The sequence below is a fragment of the Ptiloglossa arizonensis genome, chromosome 4 (genome assembly GCF_051014685.1).
Source record: "Ptiloglossa arizonensis isolate GNS036 chromosome 4, iyPtiAriz1_principal, whole genome shotgun sequence".
Taxonomy (NCBI): domain Eukaryota; kingdom Metazoa; phylum Arthropoda; class Insecta; order Hymenoptera; family Colletidae; genus Ptiloglossa; species Ptiloglossa arizonensis.
Genome location: NC_135051.1, coordinates 15,976,995 through 15,994,125, shown reverse-complemented (window position 1 = coordinate 15,994,125; position 17,131 = coordinate 15,976,995). Strand labels below are relative to the sequence as shown.

General features: G+C 45.1%; 1 protein-coding gene across 1 annotated transcript in view; it reads right to left on the bottom strand.

Moving 5' to 3' along the window:
* The window catches only part of Tara (SERTA domain-containing protein 2 taranis), a 57,377-nt gene extending 42,658 nt beyond the window's left edge, over positions 1 to 14,719 (bottom strand). The window contains exon 1 of the mRNA XM_076308815.1: positions 14,341 to 14,719. Within this exon, the coding sequence (XP_076164930.1) occupies positions 14,341 to 14,361 (21 nt within the window). The 5' untranslated portion in view covers positions 14,362 to 14,719. The remainder of the gene's footprint in view (positions 1 to 14,340) is intronic.
* Positions 14,720 to 17,131: the final 2,412 nt, after the last annotated feature.

Here is a 17,131-nt window from a genome sequence, read left to right as displayed (position 1 = left end):
CCGCTACTCGCGACGAATCGCAACGAAAATAAGTAGAATTCACCGACGATAGAGTTACTATCCGGTAGACGAAATTCCCAAGTTTCCTCGAAAACGGATTAGGTAACGATTTTGATCTTGAACCGAGGGGACGAGAAAATTCTTTAACATTTGTCTCGACAACTTTACGAAAGTATCGTCGATGTAACGGCGAGGATTTCTCGGTTAAAACGAGTCCGAGCACGACTTCGTTCCGACCAGTCTCCATTGCGTGTAACTCGAAACGTTGCTGAAAAATTGAAGAATTAAAATATTCGTTACGCGACGAAATTCTTTTGTATCCGATTGTATTTCGTCGCGATACTGATATTTTTCATGTCTTTCCTCGAGGGTTATTATCCCGAGTCAATATTTATCCCATCGCTCGTCGATGAACGACCCGTAAACGGGGATGATTCTATCCGGTGTGAAAGATCGCCACTCGAAAGCGGGGAATGACCGCGAGCAGCGAATCGTGGCGATAGTTATTCCCGTGGAACCGTACACGAGCAATCGTTAGCTGGAAACTGCTTGGCGCGATCGTGTCCTACGTATGACGGGAGGTACGGGAGAGAGAGCTATGCTCGCCAGCGGCCGACCGAAATCGACTGAGCCGCAGAATGGAAGCAACGACGAGGACAAAGCGTATTGCCGGTTGCACGACAAGAAGGGCGCAGGACGAGGGGCGAGACGAAAGTGCGCAACGATCTACCGGTGGTCGAAAGGGATGGATGGAAGGAGGTGGGTAGGGAAAGGAGGAGGTACACAACGGGCAGAGGGGAGAAGAGGGCCGACGGTGGTAGAAGAGTCACAATGCACCGACGCAGCACACTCCGACGATATTCTATGTCGGTGGTTCTCTCTCTCTCTCTCTCTCTTCGCTTCTCTCGCCCATCCACGTGTGTTTACATCGTACTTTACGCTATGTACGACCGGGTTCCGCTGTAACGCGAGAACCTCTCACGCATACACGTGGATCATCCACCGTCCCTTTCCCTCTACCGCGCGACGTTGCTCGGGATATGTGTGTGCTCGCGCGCGCGTGTATATACGTGCCTCGCTGGAAGAAATATAGCGAGGTTATAAAAACTATAGAGAGCGAAAACGGTACTGCCCTTGAGCGTCGAGTGTCAACAGTTCAGCGACGATCCGGACAGATCCTTTTAGGGTGCCGCTTTGAGAACACGTACACACCGAGGGATTTCCAACAGTCTCTTTCGGTAAGAATTCTCCGCCAATTCTGTCCATCAATTTACCGCGAAATTTGACAAATAGTGGAAACTGTACTGTAACCATCGAATCTCGGCTCCGATTTTTCCAAGACGGATATTTCCTACTTACTGTATCGACTACGTCAAAGGTGTACAATTTTTCTTTCTTTTCGAGAAATTTCTCCTTAAAACTACCAAGAAAGAAAGTACCACCGCGTCTAACCCAGATCCATTGAGTACGACTCTGTTAACCAAACGGACGTTTCGCCATGGAAAGAGACATTCGGCGGCTTGTACCCGGTACAAGGGTATCGCTTAACAAACCACTCGAGCGTACCTCGGGTATCTCGCTACGTTTCTTCTTCCAGGAACACGGAACGAACGAAGAGTTCATTCTCGTCAGCTGTTGCTTTCCTGCTCCGTCGCGTTTCGCTACGCGAGTGCCCGTCGGCGCGTATAACTCGCGCGCGTACCACCACACCGGTGCAGCAGCATTATCGCGACGTGATCGTAGGTATGGGCTACGGGAGACTGAGTGGTCCAAGCGTGCCGTCGCTATCGCCGATAATACGCGGGAGAACCCGTTCGACTTGCCGCGCGCGTTGCAAATGGCCGACGCGTATTGTTTCGCGGACACGTACGCGGCTTATTTCACGTGAGAACGCGCGGCTGCGAACCGTACGATTGCCAATGTCACGGAGACGCGGTCGGTTGTCTATTAAACGCGTTCTGCGTGCGCGAGTGCAGCAAACGGCGACCTGTTTCCAACGGGCTTTGGCGGGAAGAAAGAGGGCTCGTTCGCTCGCTCGAGGCTCGTACACGACACAGAGACAGACAGACACGTGCTGCTGCTTACGCGGTACTCTTGCGGTCGAGATATCCGTCGCGTTCGGCGATACGTATATTAGTAATTTTAGGTTATACGCGATCGAGCGCGTCCATTGAAGTTTCCCTTAAAAATATTATCGTATCCCTCCGGTAGAGGGCACCAGTCTTCCGATAATGCGAAATTGAAATCGAATCGTTCCGATTCTTCGGGAAAAATGATTGCACGAAAGACGACCGATGATTTCTCGCGTCTACGTACTATCTCGGTAATTAACGCCGAAAGGAAAATTGAATCGACGACGGTCAATTTTTAAACGGGAAACCGTTACGGAAGACGATAGAGATTTCTCGCGTTTGTACGATAATCGGGGTAGAAAGGAAAATTGAATCGATGGCTCTTGGAATCTTTTAAAATTCGACACGTTTAGAGCATCTACGATTGCACTCTCGAAAACATTAAATAATGTCACTTACCGGTCAGTGAAAGTAACCGGGTGTACTTCGTCGGTTTCCGTATATTTGTAAGTATAATATAATTACGAAATAGTAAATTGTGAAATTAATTTCCCGGGACAGACTTTAATGTATCTTTTATTTATTTCCAAGACAATTACTTTTTTCTTCCACGATCCTGTACACGTTTCGCTCGCGATATGACGATGTAATTAATGGGGTTGGTACCACTGAAAAATGGGCTTTAACTCCTGCGCTACGGAGATGTCACTTTTCTTGATTGTATCGTTACATTATAAATCTACCGTACCAAAAGCAAAACAGTTTTTCGCATTTACGCGATATTTCGAACCGAAATATTTAATTTACGTTAAATTCTCTTTGCAACAATAACTGGTACAGATTCGCGGCAAAATTCACCGATCGACGCGTACGTTTGCTTAAAAATGAATCGTAAGACTGTACGATAGAAATCGTAGATTTTTTATTATTATTAAACGATTCCAAAACGAATCTCGCATTCCCGACGGAGTCACGAGCCTTCGTAACCTCGAAATGCGTTCGTCGGATGCACGCTGGGTGCATCTGTAGCGATGGAACGATATTTCTGCGAGTGTACACCCGGCGCAAAAAAAACTTGTCCATAGCAGACAGATGCAACGAGGCGCTACGCGGGTCCCGAGTTCTGATTGGTGGAATGCGACGGCGATGCGTACAGTCTGCCAATCGGAAGACGGAACGTGCCAAACGCGTTCCCCTGCATCTGTGCGTAATATGAAGAACACTTTTTGCGCTACGTGTGGTTTATCATTGTGTACCGATGGGCGTACGGGTCGGGGGCAAAAAAAAAAGAATAGATTTCCAAGAACCAAGACGAAACTGGCATCGGGAACCAAGTAACGAAATTATGCAAGAAAATTGGAAATTATTAACAAAGGTGTCTGCTAACAAATAACCAGCAAGTTCGAGTTGGGAGTTACGAAGATAGCAAGGATATCGTAAATTGTAGGAAGAAAGATGGCGGACGATTCGAGACGTTCTTTTCCCGACGGCGAACGTCAGAACTCTTAATGCATTTTGTATCGTGCTCTAGCTATTTTACACAGTTATCCAATTGCGGAAGACAGTGGTATACAGTTCTGGAAGAATATCGACAAAATTATTACCGGCCCCCACTGATTAACCAAAAGCATTCGAACGAGATAACCTATAACTTGAGACTAGATACGTATTTCGAGACTGCGTTGTAATTTGTAGTATTTAGCCAATTCCTTGTACCTGAAATTCCCTAGTTATTTTTAAGTTATTTCTCAAGTATCTCAAATCCACTTTTTTCTATCCGAACCCCATTGATTAAGCAAATGCATTCGAACGAGATAACCTATAACTTGAGACTAGATATATATTTCGAGACTGCATTGTAATTTGTAGCATTTAGTCAATTCCTCGCAACTGAGATTCTCTAGTTATTTTTCAAATATTTCTCAAATATTTCAAATCCACTCTTTTCTACCCTGCTCGACTATTTTAAATTGCTTTACTCGGCCACATTGTATCGCCTGTATCTCGAGTCGCGTATCGTGTATAATACGTAAAACAGAGGAAGATAATTTCGCAGCGTATCGCTCGTAGCATCCCCGGTGCACGAAGTACAATATTTAACGAGCAACGCGCGAGAAAAAGAAAAGAAAAAAGAAAAATAAAAAAGAAAAAAGAATTTCACCGAACGAATTCGAGGAACACCTGGAAAGGTTACCGAACATTCGTAACCGCAAGAACGCTGAAAGCTACCAGTTTCATTCATCGGGAAAACAATAAGCGTGGCACGAGCCGCCAATATAATTTCGAACGGTGGTAAATAAAGGCGGCATCGTAAAGACTAATAAAAGTACAATATAAGGGCCCTGGAAACTCAAAAGGAACGCACAGACCGGAGGGTTACACGGAGGATTAAAGGTTCAAGGTCGAATAGCAGCGGGGTAGAGACCATTCGGTAGAAACGTAGAGTCAGAGAGTTCTGCCGACGGCAAAACAAGGGTCGAGTGTCACGAAGGCTCGAGGTAACACCTGCTTGCATGACCTATACACTGAAAATTCTATGAGGAAACCGCAATGAGCGACCAACGGACAGGTGCCATTATTCCAGTTTCATTGTAACAACAGAAGGTGGATCTGAGCGCCAAAAAAGGGAACATTTTTCACTGGTCGTTAACCTCTCTCGGTCGAGTGACTTTTCTTCTTGCAAAACTTACGCAAGTTAGGTCTCAGGGAGGAGGTAGCACGAACCGATAGGATTCGAACCTAAATCCTTAGCGAACGTCCAATTAATCCGGCCTTTTACAAATTCCTTCGCATTGAGTCTAACGTTAAGAGATTACCAATGTCTACTCGGTTCGTTTAACAATCGTAACTCCGCTTCCAAAATTGGAATATTACTAGATCATTGAACGATACTTGGGGGTGGTCAGGTATTATCGAAGAGAAGATTCGAAAATGGCTACCGCCTTTGATTTCCAACGAATTCGTCTGAATCCTTTCGAATCCGTTTCGTTAGTTTCACTGGCTGTGTTCGTCGTTTTCGCGCGAACGAAAACGACCGATCGAGCAACTCTGAAAGGAAGCATCGATTTGAAATTAGAAGCAAGAATCGCAGAGAGCCCCGGCCAGCTCCTCTACGCGCGAAAGTCTCGCAAAGACTGGCGCTTCGGCAATTCAGTCTCTCGGTGTATTCCCTTCGCAATTACGAGACCATCAACGTGGTGGGCGTGAAATTTGTCCGCGCAAAAGCTTCGCCGCCGCGACGGGAGGGAAGGGAGAGGACAACAGAGAGGCATCCTCGCTCTCGGTGTTGTTTTCTCGAACCTAACTCTAACTTTAACCAGTTGCGTCAGAAGTCGACGGCCGTGTGCCATCTAACGCTCGAAAGTATTTCTATTCAAATTTCGTACGAATGCAAACTGCGCATAGTCGCGATAATACAAAGGTGCATTTTCACGAGACGCAACAACTTTTACGTTTGGATTGTTTTTTTAAATATTCCTCGACGATTTTCCCCGTTAAACAGATTTCAAATCCAAACACACACGCTCGAGCTTTCTTCGCGCCATTCCTCGTTCAGAATCTGATTCGCAGAGAAATGTAGAAACTCCTCGATAAAAGTCACCAGCTCGGACTTTTAACGAGTGAGAGAGTCAATTCGCTTCCAGAAGTGTCTCGTTAACAAATTGACCATGTTTCCCCTATGAAAATATTCTACGAACACAACCTCTCCCTTCGATCTATTTTTAATTACTCGTGTTCGAAAGGTTTTGCGATTCGTGATTAAAAATAGTTCGAACAGGGTCGTGTTTGGATCACGGAAAAAACCTCGTCGTTCCGTTCGTAATATATTCGTAAAGATACAACGCGACGAACAATTTTCATTTGCACAAGTGGATGAAATTCGATCACGGTTTCTAATCGTTCTCGCTCGAGACCGTCGGCAACTCGAGTCGCGCGGAGCGGCGGTAGGAATGATTTCGAAATTTTTATCGAGGCAAGAATCCGGACTTTTAACGAGGAGTTTCATTATTTGTGCTCGAAACAATCGTACGAGAACGCGTTGCCGAAAACAACGATGTAAATCGATCGACGCGAGCGAGTTAGTCGCGAATCGTGAAAAAGTCACGGCAACGTGCACGGCACGTTGTTTCCAAGTGGTACGGATGGGCCACCACGTGCTACGCATATCCTTCCAGCACAACTGGTTAACCTACCGCAAAGGAGGCTGCTTATACCGACGTGTACTCGAATAGAACGATGGTCAACGATACGTTTCGTTGCGTGGAGATATCGAATCGATGAATACCACACAAAGCTGCCAGGGAGGGTGGACGTACTCGCCAATGGGGTTTACTTTTCGTGAATAGGGCTCTCAACGGACGTATCGTTAATGGCACGTGGATAGAATCCTTCTTAGTTGAACACTAACGGCGACACTTGCCTCTTGTATCCGTGTGTCGTACAACAGGATAACAGGGATCCGTATCAATGTTTCGATGTATACAAAAAAAAGGCTAGAGACACAAGTGGAAATTTAGAAGCGTTCGTAATTATATTTACACGTACGTGGATAGCGCGTCGTGGAACTCGCGCGATTGGAAATATTCCTTGAAAAGGTGATCGGTGAAAAATTCGGAAAAATCGTGACCGAAGAGTCGCGAATTCCTCTCTGAACGAGAATTACCGATATGTATGGAGACGTCTGACGAGCGAACGACTGCGACTCGAGCGTTTCGCAAGGCTCAAAGTTCAAGTTTCCTCGAGTGTGGAGATGTAGCAATCGTTGACAGATCGTACGCAATTGTCAACGCGAAACGGGACTCGCGAGTATCGAGCGTTCGGTTTCTGTTCGAGAATTTAGTAACACGGTAAAGTCGACGATACGCGAGTAGACACTACGGTGGTTACCCTCGATGGACTTTGTAACAATAACGCCAAATGTGTGCGAAGTTCTCGATCGGGAGTACGGCGTATCTATTTTCGTCGCGAGTGGATCGTAAAAAAAAAAAAAAAAGAAACGAAATCGAACGACGTAACGTTCGATAGCTAGCTAGCGCGGTGCAGACCGAGCCGGTGCGCGCGAATTACGAGAGCGACACGCGCGGTCGCTGCGAATTTTTCGATCGCGGTGGGAGGTGGCGGCGGTAACGTAAACAAAACGGTGCAGAGTGCATTGCGAGGTTGCATGCGCGTGTACGGGCGCGCCACGTGCTAGCTGCCGTCGGTGTCTTTGCATCGAAAGGGGGACAGTGGGAGATGCCAGACGCAACGTAACATTCGTGATTCGTGATTCACCGATGTTATCAGGCGTACGCCAAACAGTGGCGTAGGTCGGTACCTACCAACCGGGCACACCGAGTTTGCGAATTTCCAGCGTATCGTCGCGAGGCACCGTAGGCAGCGGGCTACAACCACGGCGTATCAACCCTTCGCGGTCGACGGACACGCCGGCCTATGACATCATCGCTCTTATCAACCGGAGATATAAAATACTGTGTCAGCGGCCGCTGCGGTTTATATTTATTCTTTACCGAGGCTGTGTACAACGCAGTCGTTAACTCTTCGTGGCAGAGTTGCTGAACTTGTGTGACGATACGAAGGAAGAAAATTTGAAAAATTGGTTAATTAGACATTTACTTATGGTGTGGAGTATTAACTGTGTAATTTGTACAGAGTTATTTTAATTTTTCAATGGGTTGAAAAATGTCCTATCGTGTATATCACGGTATTAAAAAGCTGCTAAGAGTTAACTCTTTGAGGCAGAGTTGCTAAATTTGTGTAACGATACGAAGCAAGCAAATTTGAAAAATTGGTTAATTAGAGATTTAATTACGATGTGGAGTATTAACTGTGTAATTTGTACAGTTATTTTAATTTCTCAATGGGTTGAAAAATATCCCACCACGGTATTAAAAAAAGCTACTAGAGGAGTTAACTTTTTAAGGTAGAGTTGCTAAACTTGTGAAACGATACGAAGCAACAAAAATTGAAAAATTGGTTAATTAGACATTTAATTACGATGTGGAGTATTAACCGTGTAACTTGTACAGAGTTATTTTAATTTTTCAATGGGTTGAAAAATATCCTATCGTGTATATCACGGTATTGAAAAAGCTGCTAAAAGAGTTAACTCTTTGAGGCAGAGTTAAACTTGTGAAACGATAGAAAATAATCAAAACTAAAGAATGGATTGATTAGATATTTAATTGTAAGAATATTAACAGTCTCACTGTGCAATTTTTGTGAAGTTATTTGAATTTTTCACGGTGAATTGAAAAATACCCCATGTATATCAGGGTATTGACACTTTGCACTCGAAAAGCGACCGATGCACTACAATTTGTCTAATTTTTCCAATTGTTAATTTTTCAACAGGAAAACTTCCTTCGTGGCTCGAGATGAATAAAGTATCTTATATACGAAATATCTCACGATGAGATAACATCCAAGTTTATTCTACGATTATTTATTTTCTTCACATCCGATGTAAAAGATTTCTATGAGGTTCCTCGCGTAGAAAAATTCTTCGAGCGCAAAAAGTTAAAACGGAGCAACGTTTCTTAACCCAGTATGACTCAAAGGGTCAAAAAACTTTCCATTTTGACAAATTTTTGGTCCAGATGGCTGGAAATTATCAATCGTATAAAAGTTACCACATCCCCCGATGTACGAATTCAATTTTCGATAAACTATCGCGGGGTCATCGATTTGTTACTTTATCGGTCGAACACGCGAATTCTTTTTTCCTTTCGATCGAAATAGAAATACGATCGATTGTTTTTTCCCCGGTTCGAGACCACGAATTTGTCGAGAATTTCCTAACGCGCGTCCTAAACGATATCGGTACGGTAAGCTGGTTAAACGTATCGTTTCTTCTAAGCTGATCGGTTATAGCTCTTTGTGCGAAACATCGCTGCTCATTGTGTAACTTTGGGCGAAAGGCGGAAAAGTTGAACGTACCTATTGGAAACTCTTTTCGTTCATTTTCTCGGCGCAGTTTATAGTTTCGAGATAGGTTAATCGATCGCGTATGCAGCTGGATAGTTTGGTATTATTCCGACGAGTATTTTACCCTATCGGTTAAAATGTATTGTATATTCGATAATAAAGCGAAGAGAAAGAAGGAATAAGTGATTTTTATTTTTTCGATCAATATTCGAAAAACGCACCGCTGTTTAAGGTATGTAACAAAATCGAACAAAGAAGAATCAAGCAGTTCAAAACTTATCAGTTGTCCACAAGCTTTTTTATCGTGAATACGGTTAAATAATTTACAAATCGTACTACAACGATTTACTTACTATTTGACGATAAATAAACAAAATTTACTCTCAACCTTGAATACCTAGAGCAAAATAATTCACCCTGTACATATACTATTACAAACACTTCCAGTAATTTTTTTCCACAAATAATACAAAACGAGCGTTATATGTGGAACCAGACAAAATTTCGTTTATGCAAATGACCTCGAGGTACGCGTCGATTACACAAAGCCTTCGTTTCAACTGCATGGTGGATAATTCTAGCCAAACGCTCTATTCGCTACCCTCTTTCTATTATTGACAATAATTGTCCCATCTTGGACAGCAATACCGATACAATCGTCTCCACGTTACGACGAGAAAGTTTCTAATGCACAACCAGCGAAGATGATTGCGTTAACAATACCAAGATGAATGTTTAACCTCTTCCTATACTTCGACTGGTGATACAAATTTTGAACCGAACACAAATATCACGAGTCAGACTCGTGGAACGAAGATCGGGCCGTATATACTAAAAATAGTTCAATAGGGAAGATAACGATCGAAACACTTGAAGCCTGAACAATAATTGCAACAAGCAACCGAATTAAATTTTTTCTTACAAAAGGCGTTGTAATATTACATTCCTTCTGACGAAGTTACGCTCGAAGAAGCTCAGAAGACTGTAATTTCTATCCAAGTGTTGTTTACGTACGAAATATAGTTTTGAAACAGTTACTTGTTATCCACTATGTAAGATTTATAGTATGATTATTTATATTTTAAAGTATTGATCGTTTGCGTGTTGTTCGCTTCGACGTAATATAAAATTCAGCCGTATAAAATATATAAAAATAGTAGAAAGAAATAAATGAATATCGACGTCCAGAAGAACTGCAGCGCGTGAAGCAAGGTAGCGTGTGCAAGGTAACATCACAGGTTTCTGCATTTCGACTTGCATTGCAACTGTTCTCGCGCTTCGTTCTGGCCCGTTTACCGCGCGTCGTCTCTTACCAGTCGGACCCGGATTTTGTCGAGCTAAATGTTACGGCAAGGGGTTGTCTCTTCGAGGCAAAGTCGTTAAACTTGTGAAACGATACAAAATAAGCAAAACTGAAGAATAGATCTAAAGAACCGAAACTAAAGAACACATTTAAAGAACCAGAACTAAAGAATAGATTTAAAGAACCGAAACCAAAGAATAGATTTAAAGAACCAAAACTAAAGAACAGATATTTAATTACGAGACGGAATATCAACAGTCTCGCCGTGCAACTAGTACGGAATTGTTTTAATTTTTTCCCAGTGGGTTGAAAAATATCCCACCGTCAGTGTTAACTAAAAAGATGGACACGTTTCTTAACCAAGTGTGCCCCGAAGAGTCAATAGTGATCGGATGCGAGGTACCAGTCTCACCGAAGACTTTCAAGCCTTCCGTGTGTCCCCCGGTTCCTGCGAAACCGTTCCAAGCCAAAGGACAATCTGGCCGAACTTGCAGCCGTATTCTGGCCGACTGAACGAGGCAGTCGAAACCCGCGCGCGACTGGGTCCTCCGAAGGCATTCGACTCCCACGCTGGTCGCGCGACGAGGTCCGTGTGTACACAAAATACACGTGTGCACGCACACGGAGAACACCGAACGGAGGAGGTGGTGGAGGCGGCGGAGGAGGAAGAGGAATCGCGGTGCGCGCGGGAGCGAGAGAAAGGGACATACGCGACGCACGGGTTGCTCTGCATGCATTTAAAACGGGGACGCGGCCCGTAAATCACGTAGTAGAGCCTCGGCTCTGCTCGTTGCGGTGCAACGGCGGAAAGGACGTTGCGCGCCACCGCCGCCGCCACGTGGTTTTCGCGGCAAAACTATGCGGCCGCACACGCCGGGCGAATTTATGAATGGGAGAAGCCTATTGACAGATCGCGCGTCGATAACTCTCGTTAATGGCCCGTGATGGTGGGTGAGCGGCTCGATGCGCCGCAGGAGGACGACGACGACGACGACCAAGAGAAAGAGAGAGAGAGAAAGAGGGGGAGGGGCTAGACGTAGGAAGAAGGGTAACGAGGGAGGGGAGGGGGAAGACTTGGACTCGCTTTACGCCGTCCCGGTGCTCGCGGCACACGCCGTTGGGTCATCGCGACCGTGTCTTTGTCCCAGTCTGATGGAAAACAGTCCAGAAGACACCGTAGTCTTCTCCCTGGCGCGAAACTTTCCTCGACGGAAGGAACTCGAGCTAGATGGAGTCGTTCCGCGAACTTCGTTGCCGTTGCGCAAGGTTTTTCTCGATAGCTGATCGAGCTTGACTATTTAGAAGGGAAGAGAGCGTCGCGGGGAAACAAAGTGCGCGCACGAAGAGAGAACACCGATCGGTAACGTAGCGAGAACCGAGCTCGACGTTCTCCGCTACGCGCTGCTGTAGATTTAGATTTTTTTTTCCCTACGCGTTACACGGGATCTTGAATTCACGATTTCGGAGAATCGATCGAGAGATTGGGAATTGAGTTACATGGTGGAGTTTTGCTGGAAATTACAAGGTGCGTACGAGGGGGGAAAAAAAATACTCATCTCTTGCAAAAGTAATCGATAGATTTCTCGACTACGCCAGTCAATGCTATTACGCCTCTCTTTAGCTGTTCGATCGGTCGACCGCATCGGAAGGAGATATTCCACTTATGTAACAGTAGCGTGCATTATCTGTCACTAGCGAAGATACTTCTACCCTGTTGTACGGGTAACCGAAGCCTGTGCAATTGAAAATCGACGGGCAAAATTATTTAGAACAATCTGAAGAAACCGATGGGAAAAGATCGATGCATTTTGGTCGGAGGAACGTGCGTTTCAACTGTCCGTCGGACGCCTTCGCACGCGCTACTGGTAGTTGTACTTTCACCGAAATGCATTCAAAATTACTGCTCGTTGTATACGAATCCGTGTATAATCTCGTCGCAAATAAAATATCGAAGAACGATGGATATCCGATTGCAAATAGAAAAAGAAGAATAGAGGTTAACGGAACTCGTGGTGGCCACACCGACGAAACGTCCGAAAGTACGCTACGAGTATACTAAGCGTTCCGAAAATTGATGACGCACTTCCTATTGTACGACGAAACGGGAAATGAGTCGAAAAAATAGTCGCGTCACAGTTTCGGCAAAACTCTGACACCGACGGCTCTACGCGAGACTCTGACGTCAATGCGAGAATGTCCAACTATTCTACATCGACATTTCACCGGCGTGAACTTTCCAAGATACATTTAACATTTAGAGATGAACGACGAATCCATTGTTTGAAAATTCGACACGAAACTAGCGACCGCTGCGTGTTTTTATTCGCTGAACACTTCCGCCCGACTGTGGCAGCGAGAAGAGGACCGGATTCGAACCGGAATAGAAAATTTCTGAAATTTCGTTAACGTTTTAAGTTCGCGAGATTCTTTTTCGATATTCCGGTAGGTAAGCGTCCAAGCGAAAAAAAAAAGAAAAGAAAAGAAAAAAAACCACGAGCTTCTCGCTGGTAGCGCAACGGGCCATCAAATGCTATACATTTAGAAAAGAAAATCGTTCCTATCGCGACCACGCGATCGGCAAGGGAAAAAAAGAGCAAAGGCAAATATGTGCTTCTAAAAACATCCCTTAGAACAGTCGAGTTGTTGTCGTCGCGGTAACCATGACGACGTTGCCCCCTTGATGGTTGGTCATAACCGTGCCCCCTCCCCGCCACTTAGCGAACTCGTACACCCCTCTCCTCACTCCTCGCAGCGCCGTGGCGACGCTAGGTTTCCTCTACAGCGCTGGCCAAGTAAAGAAGAGGCAGCCACGGAGCCTCCGGTCACCTTTCTCTATCTCTCTCCCGCTCGCTCTTTCTCCATCCCCCGTCTCGTATATATGTGTCTCGCTCGTTCCTTCTCTAACGTGGTTTCTTTCTCTTTCTTTCCCCCCCAATCGGCGACCCACGACCCACCGTCGTTACCACAGCCACCTCTATCTCCCCCTCGACCTCACCATCTCCGCCATCCAGCCGCGGCCGCCGTCCTACCTCCTCCTCCTGCCCCTGCCACCCTCCCTCCCTCCCTCCGCCGCTCGTCACCAAGCCCAAGGAAACGCGGGATCGCTTCGAATTCAAACTACTGAACACGAGGTTACCACGCGTCAAATCTGACACTTCGGCACGACGTCGATGCACCGCCGTATCATTTTCTAACCGGCATCGAAAACACCGTTGGCAACGTGAAACATCTACGATTTTCATGTACCGATTCTCTTACAGTTTCTAGCGATACTCGTGTTTTTCGAGGGACACGGTACATCATCGAAGGTTCGCGGGGACTCTCGCATAGGTTTCAAGAACAATCGACGAAGAGAAAGCAATGATCCCGTGTTTATGGTTTTTTTTTTTGGTTAGGCTTCACAGAAGGCTCGATCGAATCCCGCGAGCCGACGGACGGATATTCGACTCGGTTCACTCGTCGATGCATCGATCGATCGAGATTCTATCGATGCACCGATCGATATATCGTAAAGACGAGATCGCGAGGAATACTGGGTGTAAAAATTTCAACGAGATTCGCGGCCGTTTCTGTCGTTCCGTGTGCGCGAGTCGTTCAAGGCGTTACGAGAGGATAATTTTCGATCGCGAGCTACCGTTCCTCGTTTTGCGAACGAGAACCGTTCTCCTCCGTCGTCGGAGACAGAAGCAACGATCGCGTACGGGGAATCCTTCAACGACTAAGATCACACACTGATGCACTTGATACATGTACGCACGGCCGGGATACACGTTGGCGATGGCTGTGAAACGTCGAAAGAATCGAGAGTAAAGTCCCTCGACGGAGAACCACCTAACCCAAGAACGAAGCAGGACTTGGATTTTCACAAAGAACGACACACTGCCACCCCGTAGCCGTGGTGTCGTGTTCACGTAACGCTCTCTTGGCTGGCCGTATTGGAACGTTAAAGGCAAACGAACACAGGCCGGGCACAATTTTCGAAAGGAAGAAAAAGAAAAAAATATGCGGAGAAAAAGACTGACGGAGCACTTCACTCACCTGACCAACGTCGCACCACATTATTATTTCGCTGGCACTGACGACAGCATCTTGGATCGCTCGTGTACCATACACAGTGCAACGTAATGGTTTTTTGTTTTTAGTGAAGAAACAGTACGTGAAATCGAAGCTCCACCGTCGGTGTACGCTCCGCTTATAATGGGCTTTGTTCGTTTTCTCTTTTCACAGTCTCACGAAATACACTCACGACTGCGGATTCATTCGTCGCCGTTTGCTTATACTTCGCGTTTCAGTATACCGCCTTCTGACTGGCTCGTCGAGTAACACCACACGATCACTTCGAGTGAACGACACGACTCTCACCGACGAGCCTACTAGCGACTGGCTGGCCATGCAAAGCATTACTGAATACTCTGACAACAGTACTCGCCGAGTGCCGCCGCTCGGTTTTCCCCCGAGCGTGCGCTCGGCCGTTTCCGTTGGACCTCGGCCCACCTGCACTCTAGCATGACGGCACGGCACGCAGGACCGTAACTGACAACGCCGGGCCCCTTCACCGTTTTCGTGTCTTGTTCTCATCCGCTCGCCTCGTCCCTCGTACGCGAAATTCGTGTTTTACGCGCACAAGGAAATTAAACTGCGTACCACGTGTGGAACTATTAAGCGACGAAAATACCGTAAAAATTAAATTACGTTTAATCGTTATCGCAAATACGACTCCTCGGAACGTAACATATTTTTTTTTTTATTCTTGCAAATCGTTATATAACCTATAGGTTACGTGGATAGATTTATGTTTCATTTGATTACCAGAGGTACACACGCGCCAATGTTTTTCATTTTTCATGAAAGAAAGACTTTCTGAATGAACGTAAATTAAAGGGTCCTGGCTATTCTCCGGCCTGTAAAATTGTAATAACGGGAGCGTGGCGGGTACCTTTAATGTTCCCGAAGAAAGTTTCAGAATTTATTTTTATACGCTACCGGTTGCCTGTGTAGCCAATGGTAACGAATGCATTACCGTGTGTTTAATTCGTACGAAATTTTGCACAATGAGTTCCATGAATTTCGACGCGATGCCAATGATTTAGATGTTTGATCGAATAATTTTTTCGCAGTCGCGCGCAACCAACAATACGAATCTATTAGAGCGTTAGCTAAATTGTTTCGATATATCTATCAAAACGAACATGGGAAAATTAAAACAGTCCAGTGTTCCGATGATTTAGTACGTGGTCGATTGGACTTCGAATTTAATAAATTATTTTTAAAAGCCATTGTATATGGAAAAGCGAATAGCATATTGTCGACGTTCGAATGGTGGTGGATTTTGTACGAGCGGAAGGGCGCGTTCTATTCACGCCACGTAAATTAATTGTATAATTAATATTGAATATCCTCGGATTGTTTATGTCATTCAGCTTGTTCATAGACAGGAAATGTATTGTTAAAACGCACGATTTCAAAGTGTAATCAATACTTTTATACAAAATGATTTATACAATTTATTATTGTGTGCGTACGAAATTAAAAAAAGGTGGGAAGATAATCGCCATAGTCCAGATAAACTTACCGGAGCAGGAAGGGCAAACGAAAGGGTAAAACCACGTGTCCTCAAAACTTTACCAAGGGAAACAAGGGCGTCGGATTAAAATATATAAAGTTCATATTTTCCGAGTTAAAAAGTGACGTTGTATTTATTATTTACCTCGCTACTGCGAAAATAAATATGTACCCGTATTACGTGTATTTAATGAGGTTATGTTACATTATGTTGTATTTGCTCGGAATTTCGAGTTTATTTTTCCGCTGTTCGAAACAGAAATTAGTTTTACTTGGACGTTTTTAATACAACAGTATTTGCACTAACGGTCGAGAAAAATTGTTTTGCGCGAGAAAGTGCGCGATAGCCAGGCCTTGCCCGATGAAAGTTACGGGAGAATGGATTGACGAGCGATGAAAAATTTGATCCGCCGCAAAAACTCAAAATGACTGGAGCCATTCGATAGGTACGGAGAACCGAGAACTATTTCGCGAATCTCGCACTTCTCGCGTCCGTTTATCAGCAATTTTGTTCAAACAACGCGATCGAATTATACGCTTCCACGAATTTTAAAATTAAACAAAAACCTTTGAAACTTCCGTAGATTAATTACCCGTTATGGCGATACAATGATTCGTAAATTACTCGACTGTTTAAAATATTAACCGTTACAAAATTGCGGACAAATTTTTCCCAGCATTAATTTCGTTAATTTTGAAAACCGAATATAAAACCAAAAACGTTCGAACTGCGTGGAAAAAATAAATATTATTTTGTAAAATATACGTAAGAAAAATTATAGACGCGATCGTAAAAAAAAAATGATCGTAAAAAATTCGAGCGCCAACGTTGTTGCGGCAACGGTTTAAACGATCGATATCGAATCGAAGTTGCGGCTCGATTTCGATTTTGAGGCTGTGAAACGGGGAACTCGTAGATACTGGGGCCCCCAAGTACGAGGGAGTCTGCTCAACGCCGTTAGCTTCGAAACCCGCCACTGACTGTCAGCCTGTATACGGCGAGCAGCGTAAGAGCGCTCGAAGGCCTCGGCTCTCGCAAGCCAGCAACGAGCAGCAGGCAGACAACGCCGCACGGATGCCGGCGCGCCACCTACCATACGGCAAGCAGCCTAAGAAAATTCACCGCGAACATTTTTATTCGGTATCGGGTAAACGGGCCGCATCATCGGCACGCTTCGATCGCGAAACGACGCCGCGCAAATCGACGCATCGTTCGATGATCGTCGTTCCTCGTCAGGCCAGCTAATTTCGCGAATTTTGCGCGACA